General features: G+C 34.1%; 1 protein-coding gene across 1 annotated transcript; it reads left to right on the top strand.

Moving 5' to 3' along the window:
• The first annotated feature begins 9386 nt into the window (after positions 1-9386).
• On the top strand, positions 9387-12231 carry LOC106335893 (RINT1-like protein MAG2). The gene is made up of 4 exons (XM_013774558.1): positions 9387-9696; positions 9782-9886; positions 9965-10065; positions 10155-12231. Exons 1-4 carry the CDS (start codon positions 9414-9416, stop codon positions 12033-12035), a joined length of 2370 nt encoding a protein of 789 aa, XP_013630012.1. The 5' UTR covers positions 9387-9413; the 3' UTR covers positions 12036-12231.
• Positions 12232-13730: the final 1499 nt, after the last annotated feature.

The raw sequence follows: 13730 nt of genomic DNA, 5'->3' as shown, positions 1-13730 counted from the left end.
CAACCATGGTGCTGGTGATATAAGAGTATGACCTTTTCTCGACAACATAAAATGTCTATCCAAATTAGAATATATCATTTTCTAAATATTTCTTAGATTTTGCATGTTTTACCCATCCGGAAACTTTTTTGTCTTATGGATCCCAATTTCAATTTACACCCTTTCGTTCACGCCATTTACACTTGTTCGGTCAAGACACATTCATACCTTCAGTCAAGGCATATCCGTCCACCCCTTGGAACAAGTTCATACCTCTTGAATCGCATCATGTTTGTATCCCTTAGTTTACGACGTGTTCGTACCTCTTAGGTTATGAGTCGTTCGTACTTTTTCGTTGACGACACAACCGTCTAACATGAACGACACATTTTTTATTAAAAAAGATTTTTATGTTTAATAAGAGATTTTATTTATTTATTATAAATTTATATAATTTAAAATTTTAGAGTAACTTAATTAAAATAATAAAAATGTATAATTTTATTAGTATTGATGTATTTGTATTTTAGTTGTAATTTAAAATTATAGAATATACATTTTTAATATTATCAATAAATAAATATAAACACACATGTTCTACGTTTTGACATGATTTTTTTTAAAAATAATTTTTTTATATAATATATAAATTATAATATGATATATTTATTTATAAAAGTTGAGCTCCCACGCGATATCGCGTGGGTTCCTTACCTAGTTTATATAACATATGACTACAAAAAAGGCCCAAGCCCTAAAACAGGCTCTACCTGGACATCAGCCCACTACCAAAATTCTCTACTCAAACTCAAAAAACTACTCTGTGCAACTCTAAAAGACAGCAAACCATGCTGGGAGCACCGAGATCTCTCCTTGTTCCAAAACCTGAGCACGAGACAAAAGATCGAATCGTAGTCTGATCAATTGCTTTATCTCAGCAATCAACGCCCCCAGTTGTCGAGTATTTCCAGAGTGTATTCTCGAGTTTCTTTCCCTCCAAATCAGATATAGACAAGCTTGGTAAAGCAGCCTCACTATCAGCTTCACATTCTTGTCTCTTGATGAGAATCTTTAAGTTTCCCATATATGGGCTTACACAAAAATTTCCGTTTTAGTTTCTTAGTGGCGAATGTTCACAAAGAAAATATATAAAGGAGACTAAAGAAATATCCACTAAATGAAAAAGAATCTGGAAACAGTTATAAAATAATTTTAGCAAAAAACAAAGAAAAATCAATTATAAAATATGATGATTGTTTTTAACCTTTTATTGATCATTACATAGAATTCAGTTAAGATATTGTACGAAAATATCATTCCGTAGTTGCAGCGAACAAAATGGGAACAACCTAAACCGTAAAATTAAAAATAGGGTTGTGAGGTCAGATGACGACTATTTCACGTAATAGAATAGTATTAACTGTCTATTCTAAAATGAAATAAGATAAAATAGAAAAAAAAACACGGAACACTAGCTCCATAAGATTAAGTTATTATTTAACGAATAGAAATTAAAAGTTGTAAAGGATGATGTGATGAATTTTGAAGCGTGTTTTTTTTATTTTTAAAAGTTAATTAACATGTTAACCAATATATGATGATTGTTTCCATATTCTTTTATAAGTGTTTTTAGTATAGTTATTTTCATGCGTCTATTTTTAGGAACATGCTTATCGTGTGAGTGTGTTTTTTTTGCATGCCACTTTTCTACGCAATATTTTTTACCGACATTACATATATAATATATAAGAGGAATGCATTATTATTTTTTTATAAAAAATAATGATAGATTAGAAGCACCAAGATGGACAAAAAAGAGCATGCTTCAATATTCGCGATGTCAAACCTTTTGGGACATATTGCAAAAATTTAATTGCAATGATATAGGAACCTCAAGTTTGGATCAACAGAATTGGAGGCGATACATACTTTTTAGATATGGTTTCCAGATTTTAAGATATCTCACATCCCAAGAGCGCAATATCGAATTGATGATTCTTTAGCTAAGTTTGCTCGGTCTTTTCAGAGAGAGTTTTGTTTTGTTAGTTGTTCTATTTTGGTCTTGTTATCCAGACCACCTCAAATTTGAGTAATATAATAGCTGTTTGTTGTAAAAAAAAAAAAGGAATGACACATTAGTTTATATACACATGGTATGTTCACTCGTTTAGATAACATTTTTACTGGGCATATAATTTCCAAATATAAAACATTACACATGAACTCAGAAAAATAAATAAACCACAAATTATGTCTTTCTTTCTTGGCATGCTCTCATAATTTACGACCTTTTTATTTTAAAATTTTGAAAAATGTAACCTTATTTATCCATAAATTCGTTTCAAATTTATACTATACTATGTGGCATATTTAACCAAAAAAGTGTCATCCGCTATAGCATGCACTTAACTTTCACCCACAAATAATCTTTAATTTTGTCATATTTCCATGTAAAGAAAAATATAATTCAATTTCTGTAAAAAGAAATCTTGTTTCAAACTTCACATAAATTAAACCTTAATCTAAAACCGAAAACAAAATTAACTTAAACATTAAAAGAAACTAAAATAAAAACGCCTACTTCCCATAAGTCCTTTCACCACAAGGAAAAAATATTCATGTGGAATTTGGTTTCTTCTGGAAGGTTTCTCAAAAGATAGGTAAACTCTAGGTTTCAATCGACAAAATGCATAGGTACTCCATCACCATATTGTCTTAATATTCATTTAACTAATTACTAGGTGTCTTCCTGCACCAAGTGCATGCACCAAGTACATGCACTTGCACCAAGTGCATGCACTTGCACCAAGTGCATGCACCAAGTGCAGTAAAAAAATTTAAAATATTTTTTAACAGATAAATAAAAATTATATTTTAAAATAAAATTTTATTAATATTGTAAATTTTATTTTTCGTATCAATATTTTAATATAAATTTGATTTAATTTAACATAAAAATTATATTTAATAATATGCATGTATATATTTGAAATTATAATCTTAGATAGATTTTTCTATCTATTTATTTTAATTAAATATATTAAATAAATTTGTAAAAGTTGCATAATTACCAAAAATTAAGATTAAACAATATTTATAAAATTTGAAGATATATAAAAAAATAATGATTTTACGATTAAATTTTTATAATTTTCTAAAAAAAATGTATACATTTTTGAAAATTTTAGTAATAAAATTGTATAATATAAAAATATATAATTAAATTATATTTCGAAATTTATAATGCCGTATTTGAATATATTTATTTTAATGATGATTTATGAGTTATTCCCATATTCTAAAAAAATTTCCAAAAATATAAATTGACATTAAATGTAATATATGAGTTATTACCATATTTTAAAAAGTTTACTAAAAATATAAATTAACATTAAATGCAATTTTCCATGTCATATTAAGTTATAAGACATCTCATCAATTTCAGTAGTCATGTCATATTTGTTTTGTGAAATTGATTGTAGAAAAAACATGTGGCAAAATCACTTTGTAAATATAGTCTAGGGGATGGACGAGTCTTTTTGCACCTTGTCTTTTTAATGGCTAGAAATTGTTTCAATTTGAGAAGGCCATCAACAATTTTCCAAATCACATATTTGTGTACTAAATTTTTGATAATAAATTCCATAGTTACCATACCCCATTCCATTTTGGTATAGACATATTCAATAGTAATTTGGTGTTCTACCCTCACAATTTGGCTTATTTGTCATTTGGTACCCATAGAGTTACGCGTCTCTTCATACCATAGAATTTTTTTGATCGGTGAGCTTTATGTAAATACCTTGCCGAAGTTGTTTAACTCGGGGCACATGTCCTATTCCGAAATAAACATGTGCCATTCGCAGTAATGTGGTATCCAGCCACTTTTCCAGTATAGCGCCCGCACAACATTGTCCCCTATATGTGTCTCTCATATTATCCATAACAAATCTGCATTGCCTACTAAATTTAGAATGACTGCATGTTTTAACAGTGCTTGTGCACAAGCGTAGATTTTCCAAAACCACTACAACTACAAGGTCATCAACTTCTTTCTTCCAAGACATCCTTCTGCCTACTTAGTGCATCGACCAGTTAATTGGCTTTTACTGGTTAATACACAATGTCCAAGTCGTATTCTGATAGCTTAAAATTTTAACCATTTAATCATACTGCAAGTGCACACAAATCATAGTAGTACAGAAAAGATCAAATCCACAGAAACCAAAGTTACACAACAAGTATACAAAAATAGAGTTAAGCTAAAACGAAAAAGGGGTTTTGTTTTCCTTAAGTCAAGCAGAAAATAAATATGCAAATATAAACAATGAAATAAAAGAGTTAGGCATTAGAGAAATCGCATGAAATCAAATTATGAATGCATGTAACTATCAAGTAATCAATGAGCGCCATTCTAAGACTCAAAACACTCACGTAGCTCAAAACATTATGTCTAACAACCTAGAGAGAACTAACTCCGGTTGAACCTAAGAGATAAGGCATGCATTAAGTTTGAGTTTCAATAGGTTCACAAAGCGCAGTAAAATCAATCCCGTTGGCTATGGACACTTTGCTCACATGGATCATTTTCTAGCAATCAAATCAACTCTCGCTGCATTCAATTAACTTAAGATCATCAAATAGGTGATCAATCAAGTTCAAGCGATAAGAACAATCCAAGCAAAGAAATCTAATGAAGATTCCTTAATTAAGCAATCATAAACATTCATTCTCTTCAATCCTTTGAAAATATAAAACCTAACTACAAAAATACTCAGGCATAACCAAATAACACAAGATCAATGATAAAGTCTGCATAACTAGGTTAAAAGAGAAATAACAACGATTCATAAAAAAATCTCTCGTCTCTCAGAGCTCTAAGACATAAAAATCTATTATAAAAAAACAAAACTTAGTCTAAATGGCTCAAAATAAGAGATATGGGTCAAAAACACGTCCTCGTCAAATTTTAGGCAGAACCAAACCAAAAATAAAGAAAACAAAAATTTTCATTTTTCTCATACTAAACCGGCAAACAGAGCAATATTCAGTAAAATTCACATAAATTTTGATATAACAATGGATTGATCTCAAACTGGTATCGGAAATTTAATTCAATTCTATAGCTTGTGTAAAAAATTTAGTTCAATTACACCGTGGAAAGTCTTCCATCTATTGCTAAACGTATGACGCATCTGCAAAATTGTGCGTCTTCATTTTCTTTTTGGCATCCAAGTCGAGTTTTTTTTTTTCAAATAGACTTAAACCTATAAAACACCAAAAGGCATACTTTGACTTGATAAAATACTCAAAAATATAGGTTAGAAATTATTAAAAAACACCAATATATCAATTCTCCCAGATTTGATGCTTGTCTTCAAAAACGTTTGAAAACATGAGAACTCACATATTCGTTAGAACATCATCTCATCATTAACTTTTGCAAGCGACATAAAAAAAATATCAACCTTAGAAGTTAATTCTATGTATTCAATCGCAAATTAGCAATCTAACCACTTTTAGCCCACAACTCATTAAAAATATCCAAATTCACCACCACTGACCTCAATTAAAAAAATTTAAGGCGCAGTCGAAACGTTGGGGTATCGATCATTGGACACATTTTTTCTTACTCATTCATCTTTCTGATCAAACAAACAATCTTAATCTCATTTCTTTTTTTTCTACTTTTCTCATTTCTCTCAATTGATTTCTCCTTACTTTGTAGGCTTTCATTTTATTATTTCTATCAACTGAGTTTATTGGACATGGTTCCATGAGACCCAAACACTAATGGTATTAACACTAAGAAGTTGGCTCACTTCTTATTGACATTTATCCCTTATATTCTTTTTTGAAGGGAAGAGAAACGGGAAGCCATATTCATACGGACTACTATTTTCAAACCCGAACAAGAAATTGGTCCACTCTATACCAAGTTTCAAGACAAAGATAATCAATTAGATTAAGTGGGAGGTTAGGTTTGGATCCTTCAAACACCACCACAAGTATGTAGGCTATTGGCAGCTCATACCACTTTGGCGAGAATATAGTTAAGCTATGACGAAAAAGGTTTTTTTTTCCTAAAGCTAAGCAAAAAATACATATGCATATTTAAACAATTGAATATATATATATATATATATCTTAGGTCCAAAATGGAACAAAAAAAATATTTATGGCAAAGGGACAATGTAGTTGTTTTTTATTCCATTTTAGCAAATTTTCTCTTAAATAAAAGAGTTAGCATTAGAAAAATCGCATGAAATCAGATTATGAATGCATATAATTATCAAGGAATCAATGAAGCACCATTCTAAGACTCAAAACACAGTTATATAATTTTTACACTCCCATAGCTCAAAACATTATGTCTAACAACATAGAGAACTAACTCCGGTTGAATATAAGAGAACATGCATTAAGTTCGAGTTTCGATAGGTTCACAAAGCAAAATAACATCAAATCACATTGGCTTTGGAAACTTTTCTCACATGGATTATTTTCAAGCAATCAAATCAACTACCGATCTATTCAAATAACCTAAGATCATGACGTAGGTGATCAATCATGTTCAAGCAATAAGAACAATCCAAGTGAATAAATATAATGAAGATTCCCTAATTAAGCAAATCTAAACATTCATTCTCTGCTATTCCTTTCAAACTCGAAAACCTAACTATGAAACTACTAAGATGTAACTAAAGAACAAAATATCAATAATAAATTCTGTGTAATTAGATTAAAAGAGATATAACATGTGTTTAGAAATAATCTCTCGTCTCCCAGAGCTGTAAAACTTAAAAGTCTGTTATCAGATAAAGCTTAGCCTAGACAAAGGCTCAAAATAATAGATATATGTCCAAAACACGCGCGCCCTGGTCGAATTACAGGCAAAAACAAATCGAAAATAAAACCAAGATTTTCATTTTTTCTACTACTGAACCGACAAACAAACTACCTTCAGTAGCACATAAATTTTGGTATAACCGATGGACTGACCTCAAAACGACATAGAAAATTTAATTCAATTCTATATCTTGTGTTAAAAATTGGGTTCAATCGCACTGAGGGAAGTCTTACATTTGTTGCTAAACTTATGACACATCTGTACAGTTTTGTACAGTTAATTTGTTTTTTTTGCACCCGATTCATTTTCTTTTGTTTCAAATAAAACTAAACCTGTAAAAACACCATACACACCCAAAAGACACCAACACACATATTTTGACTCTATAAATAACATAAGTTGAAAACCATTAAAACACCAATATGTCATAATCCGCTAATAGCTTCATCCATATGTGCTACTTTAAACTGAAGTTTCCTTTAGTGAATATGCTATTTATTCATACTCTTATAATCCATAAACACTTACACTTTTCTCGAATAGAGGTATGATTGCCATATCTTATGAGAAAATATTGCTGCTATCTCTTAATCATGTGTCTGATAACTTAACCTCATTTTTCACAGCTATCTTGATGCATACCCTATGTCCCTATAACCTCGGTGAATTATATACACCAAACAAGGGACTCCCATTCTGTCTAAACTAGAATATCATCAATCATGCATCCACAAACATAAGAAACTACGGAGATCATTAGCATCATCAATCATGCATGGTTATTTGGTGATTTCTGTTAATATTTTTGGATCCACAGCTACATCATCTTTTGATACTACATGACCTAGGAATTTAATTTTTTTCAAGGAAGCTAAATTTATTTGAATTTGAATACAACCTTTATTCTTGTATGCTTATCATTACCGTATTTAGGTGCTAATTGTGTTCATTATTGCTTCTAGAATACATTCATATATACGCTTATACAACTGCTTCATGAATTATTCATCAACTTTATTAAAATTTGTGGGCACGTTTTTCAGTCCAAAAGACATTATCATGAACTCATACTGGTCATATTGTGTTCAAAATGTCGTTTTCCTTGCATTCTCCTCAACTATATGAATATAATTATACTTTGACGCAACACCGATCTTTGAGAACCAACAGTATGATTTATATAGCTTGTCCAATAGCCCATCAATAGGTGGCAAGGTATATTTATTCTTATTTCTCACCTTGTTCAGGCCACGACAATTGACACAAAGTCATAGCCCTCCTTTTTGATGAACTAATGGATGCTCCCACTGTGAAAACTTGGTCGTGTGAACCCTTAGTCCGGTAGGTCCTTTATTTAATTCTAAAGTCAGCCATCTCAACTTTTTTTTAGGTGATAAGAGGATTTTCACACTGATGCAGTTTTAGGTAGGGGTGGGCACGGATCAAATACTAACAGAATTTTCAGTATTTGTGATTTGTTTCATATGTTATGGATATCTGATTTTTTTATTTTCTTTGCTTTGGAAAAATAGATATCCAAAAATATATGAATATTTACGGATATTTACGAATACTTGCGGATATCTCATCTGTTTTTCTCAATATAAATAATCTAGAAAATTTGACACAAATTTGTTCTTAAAATTTTTTTGACGTGATATATAAAATGAAAATGAAAATAGTAGTGAAGGTACATGTTTTGTAAATTTTAAACTTAGTTTACAATAATAGTAAGACAAAACTTAAGAAAAAATCTTAATTTTCATGTTTTTTATTTAATACTTTTATAAGTATAATGTGAATAAAATTTATCAAATCATATGTTAGAATAATAATTATATAAACTTATACATTTAAAACTCTAAGCATAATCAATATATAAATGTATTTATATATCTGCCGGAGAAAAGAGGATATTTGCTTTGATTTGTGATTTTCTTTGATTTTAACGGATATTGATTTTTACTATTTGCTTTTCGAAAGTTTACGGATATCCAGGTTTTTGGATCGAATCGAAATGAATCAAATCAAATTTAACCGGTAAAATGTCATGTCCCTCCAATTCGATCTTGATATAAATTTCATGTGTGGGTAGTGGTTCTTGCAACAAATCAAAGATATCTATCTACCCAACTCCTATAGGTACGGTTTTGTTACCAGCTTTTCACCCATCGTAAGATGCTTCATTTTCTATCTTAATAATTCTCTTGTAAAATTGAGATGATTATGATCTTGGTCTGCTTCTTTACCCTTTTTTTGGAAGACTAATCTCCCTTCTGCCTGGGTATGATAATTCCTACTTGAGAACAATTCAAAACTTCTCGGTAGTGAACCAACCAATCAGTTTCCATTTTCCGAATGAGTGTTCCAGCTCCATCAATTTCACGCTAACTGCACACTTCCGAGTGTTATTGGAACGTTCACATAAACTTAGATGGGCATCTATTATAAAAAAGCAACCAAGATGGGCCAACTAAGAAGGCCCATTCATCCGAGTAGCCCGGCTCAACTCGTGACGACTCCGAGACATTGACTCAGTATCCTCTTCTAACGAAATTCTCATACCTCTCAATGCGAACCGCGAATGGACGCGATCAAGCCACTTCCTCAGGTCTCGAGCTTCTCCGCTTCAGTCTTTAGCTTCCTCGATGACAGGTTCAGAGACGCCGCGGATCTCTCCCAATCACCCGCTCTGGTCTCCGAATTGGAAACCGAGATTTCCGAATTGGATCAGAGATTAGCCGGGCTGAACCGCCAGCTCGAGTCCGGTTTAGCTTCTTACGCTTCGTTCTCCGATCGCATCGGCGGTCTACTCATCGGAGTCAATGCCAAATTAGCTGATCTCTCTTCGTCTCGCTCCGCGTCAGGTTCGAATGATCTCATCACGAGAAATGTTGTAGTCAATTAGATCTCTGCCAAAGTTTGAGTCTTTTGTCTGTCTTATTCATTCAGATGGCGGAAAGGGGGAGGAGGAGACGAGGGAGCATGTAGCTGGGGAGGAGCTTCCATCACTGGCTAAAGAAGTAGCACAAGTTGAGTCTGTGCGGGCTTATGCTGGTAAAGTTTTTTTTTTTCCTTTTTGGTGTTCCTTCTTTGTCACTTTTAGTCTTTCAAGATGTTTCTCTTATTTTTCAGAGACTGCACTAAAGCTAGATACTTTAGTTGGTGATATAGAGGATGCTGTCATGTCTTCTTTGAATAAAAACTTGCCAACATCTCGGTCAAGTGGTTTTGAAGTACGTACTCTATCTTCAGCCAGAGTCTTCTGTATAAAAGTTTAGTCTCTTTATGTATTGTGTAATGTTGTAAATGCTACTGACCTCAGGAAGTGCGTCTACACGCTATCAAAACACTTCAAAAGACAGAAGAGATACTGAGTTTAGTTGCAAAGAGGCATCCTCGCTGGGGACGTCTTGTTTCTGCAGTTGATCATAGAGTGGATAGAGCTTTAGCTATGCTGAGACCTCAAGCGATCGCTGATTACAGAGCGTTGCTTTCTTCTCTTGGATGGCCACCTCAGCTTTCTAACTTAACTTCATCGAGCCTTGATTCTAAGTCTGATGATATCCAAAATCCGCTTTTCAACATGGAAGGGAACCTCAAAAGTCAGTACTGTGGAAACTTCCATGCTCTGTGTAGCTTGCAGGGTCTGCAGCTGCAAAGAAAGTCGCGGCAGCTTGGGAGCCATAAGGCTGAAAATGTTCTTTTCCACCAGCCACTCTGGGCTATTGAAGAGCTCGTTAACCCTCTGACTGTTGCATCTCAGCGACATTTTGCAAAATGGAGCGAGAAGCCTGAATTCATTTTTGCACTTGTGTATAAAATCACAAGGGATTATGCGGACTCCATGGATGAGTTACTACAACCGTTTGTTGATAAAGCAAAGCTAGCTGGGTACAGTTGCAGAGAAGAGTGGGTTTCGGCTATGGTGAGCTCATTGTCTTTGTACTTGGTGAAAGAGATATTCCCTACATATGTTGGTCAGCTAAACGAACCTGATCTTAGTTCTGAGGCTAAGGTTTCGTGGCTCCATCTCATTGACCTGATGATCTCTTTTGATAAGCGAGCTCAGTCTCTGGTATCTCAGTCAGGAATACTTTCGCTTCAAGAAGATGGGAATCTTCTGAGAATCTCCTCTCTTTCAGTTTTCTGTGACAGACCTGATTGGCTCGATATATGGGCAGAGATAGAGCTAGATGAGAGGCTCGTCAAGTTAAAGGCAGAGATGGATAATGATAGAAACTGGACGGTGAAGGTGCAAGACGAACTCATCTCCACTTCAAACGTTTACAGACCACCAGTTGTTTCCAGCATCCTTCTGCAGCACTTGTCATCAATCATAGAACGATCTAAATCAGTGCCTGCCATTTACTTGAGGGCAAGGTTCCTGAGACTGGCAGCCTCGTCAACAATCCAGAAGTTCTTGGATTGCCTCCTTCTCAGGTGCCAAGAGGCTGAAGGACTAACTGCTTTAACCGAAAATAACGATCTAATCAAGGTCTCAAACTCTATCAATGCTGGTCACTACATTGAATCAGTCTTGGATGAGTGGTGTGAGGATGTCTTTTTCCTCGAAATGGGAAGTGGACAGGACAGTCCACAGGAAGCTCCGGGACAGGAGAACTTTACAGAACCTTCTGAAGGTATTTTCGGAGAAGAGTTTGAGAAGCTGGAGAAGTTCAGGCTAGAGTGGATTAACAAGTTGTCTGTGGTGGTCTTCAGAGGCCTTGATGCTCGGACTCGAGAGTACATTAAAAACAGAAAGCAATGGCAGGAGAAGAGAGACAAAGAGTGGACGGTGTCGAGGGCACTAGTCGGGGCTCTAGACTACTTACAAGGCAAAACGTCGATAATACAAGAAAATCTAAACAAAGCAGACTTTACAGCTATGTGGAGGAGTCTAGCCTCAGAGATAGACAAGCTGTTCTTCAACAGCATCTTGATGGCGAATGTGAAGTTTTCTGATGATGGAGTCGAAAGGTTTAGAGAGGACATGGAGGTTCTATATGGGGTTTTCAGGGGGTGGTGTGTTAGACCGGAAGGGTTCTTCCCTAAACTAAGCGAGGGGCTAACACTTCTGAAGATGAAAGAGAAGCAAGTAAAGGAGGGTCTGAGCAGAGGCAAGAAGTGGTTACGTGAGAATGGAGTTCGATATATGACTGAAGCCGAAGCCAAGAGGATAGCTAAGAGTAGAGTGTTCTCTTAAGGTTGATGCTTTGCAAATCTTCATCTCATTTGATATCCTAGGAGAGTCTGTCTATAAAGAAGGTACATTCATATGTGTTGGCCTAGATACGCATAGTTAGGCGTGTGTGATCATTTCATTTATTTGTGGATTATAAAACTCAAAGTCTTGATTTTTAAATGAACTTTTTTACTAACAAGTCCTGGTTTTGTTTTGTTGGTCTCTTTTTTTTTTTACCTTTACCTAAGATAAAGAAGCTTTGACATTTTACGATTCTCACTCTGGATCAGAGCAATTTTCCTTAAAACAAGAAATAGCATGTTGAATAGTAATAAGCATTGGACCTGTTAGTTTGTTATGCGTATTGTATCAAGAGTAATTGGCGTTTACACACTAAACGCCAAGATAGCTAATCAGTAACTACGAAATCGTTATTTGCTTTTCTGATTAAAAAAATATGAAATAGTTGTAGTTAACTGATCATTACTTGTTTAGCTTCTACGAAGTAAGTTACCGTTGACTAATTCATGTCTGATTAGATGCTACAAATTAGGCATTGTTAACTTTTACATGTTTGGTTAGATGTGGTAAAACACTGTACCAGTATAAATAAAGTTTGACTGTGTGTATCTATCAATATAGCATTTAACTTATTTGAATGGACCAATCTTATTACATGGTAATATACTTAGTAGACTCTACTGAGTGTGTCCTAGTAATGTCAAACAACAATTAACCTTTCAAACCGAACAATTGTTAATCTAGTTAGTAGATAATACAAATGAAGTTATTTCAAAGCTCACCAAGTCCGTAATACCGAGTTATATAAAATAACATCTAACAATGTATGCCACATCTAAGTTTATTTAAGTTGATATCTAGAGTTGTCAATCCAACTCGTGGTTCGCTGGTCCGGCCCATATAGGCCCATCACAGGGTCAATCTGGATAAGCAATTTGTCTAAAAAATTGTGGGTCTCACAGGTCTAATCCAAGCAGTTGGATCGTAAGCCATCATGGGTTAGCATGTTGGCCGCATAGATAAATCGATTACTTCATTTTCTTTCACTTGGTGCCTCGAAGCATTCCAATTTGGAATCACCATCCATGATTTTCGATCTGTGCTCATGTATGTGATTGTTTTAGCTTTAAATCGTCATGCTAAAAATGTGGATTAAGAGGTGGCTTGAGGTGAGGCCACCATTCGATTAAGAGGTGGATTTTCCTTTGTTGGATTAGTTATCTCAGCATTTCCGGCCCTTAGAATTTAGTGGATTTTCCTTTGTTGATCTAACGTAATCTTGGCCGCTGATCTCGAAATGACCGATTTTGACCCCAATAGCTTCTGAAGCAGAAGAAATATATCCACCCTCTGCGATTTTATCACTATAAATAGCAGCTTCACAACTTCTTTCTTCTAGCTCTTTATCTATTTCCAGTCCAGCATAATCTAAGATTGCTCAATTGCCACTTCAGGATGCACTAGAGTCTTTTTCAGTTGTTGACTTCCTTGCAGACCTTCCTGACCTCGACTGCCTCTTGAAACTTTTATCTCTGCTTTTTGACATCCTTGAAGTCGTAGCTAGTCTGTCGAGCTGAGTCTAGAGGTTTAGCAGAGCATCTCCTAGTCACATTTTCCAATTTTACTACAATAATCACATTTCCTCGGGAGCCATGGCTGGGCAACAAAGATATCCACCTTTCGTCAGTTTGAAAA

Source organism: Brassica oleracea, chromosome C3, assembly GCF_000695525.1.
Source record: "Brassica oleracea var. oleracea cultivar TO1000 chromosome C3, BOL, whole genome shotgun sequence".
Classification (NCBI taxonomy): domain Eukaryota; kingdom Viridiplantae; phylum Streptophyta; class Magnoliopsida; order Brassicales; family Brassicaceae; genus Brassica; species Brassica oleracea.
Note: the sequence above shows the minus strand (reverse complement) of the source record. Positions and strands in the feature narration are given on the sequence as shown.

What these genes read in the sequence shown, in the direction of transcription:
- LOC106335893 (XM_013774558.1), top strand. Translation starts at nt 9,414, where the DNA reads ATGGACGCGATCAAGCCACTTCCTCAGGTCTCGAGCTTCTCCGCTTCA. An exon ending in TTCGTCTCGCTCCGCGTCAG is followed by an intron (nt 9,697 to 9,781) that starts GTTCGAATGATC and finishes TTATTCATTCAG; the next exon opens with ATGGCGGAAAGGGGGAGGAG. An exon ending in GTCTGTGCGGGCTTATGCTG is followed by an intron (nt 9,887 to 9,964) that starts GTAAAGTTTTTT and finishes CTTATTTTTCAG; the next exon opens with AGACTGCACTAAAGCTAGAT.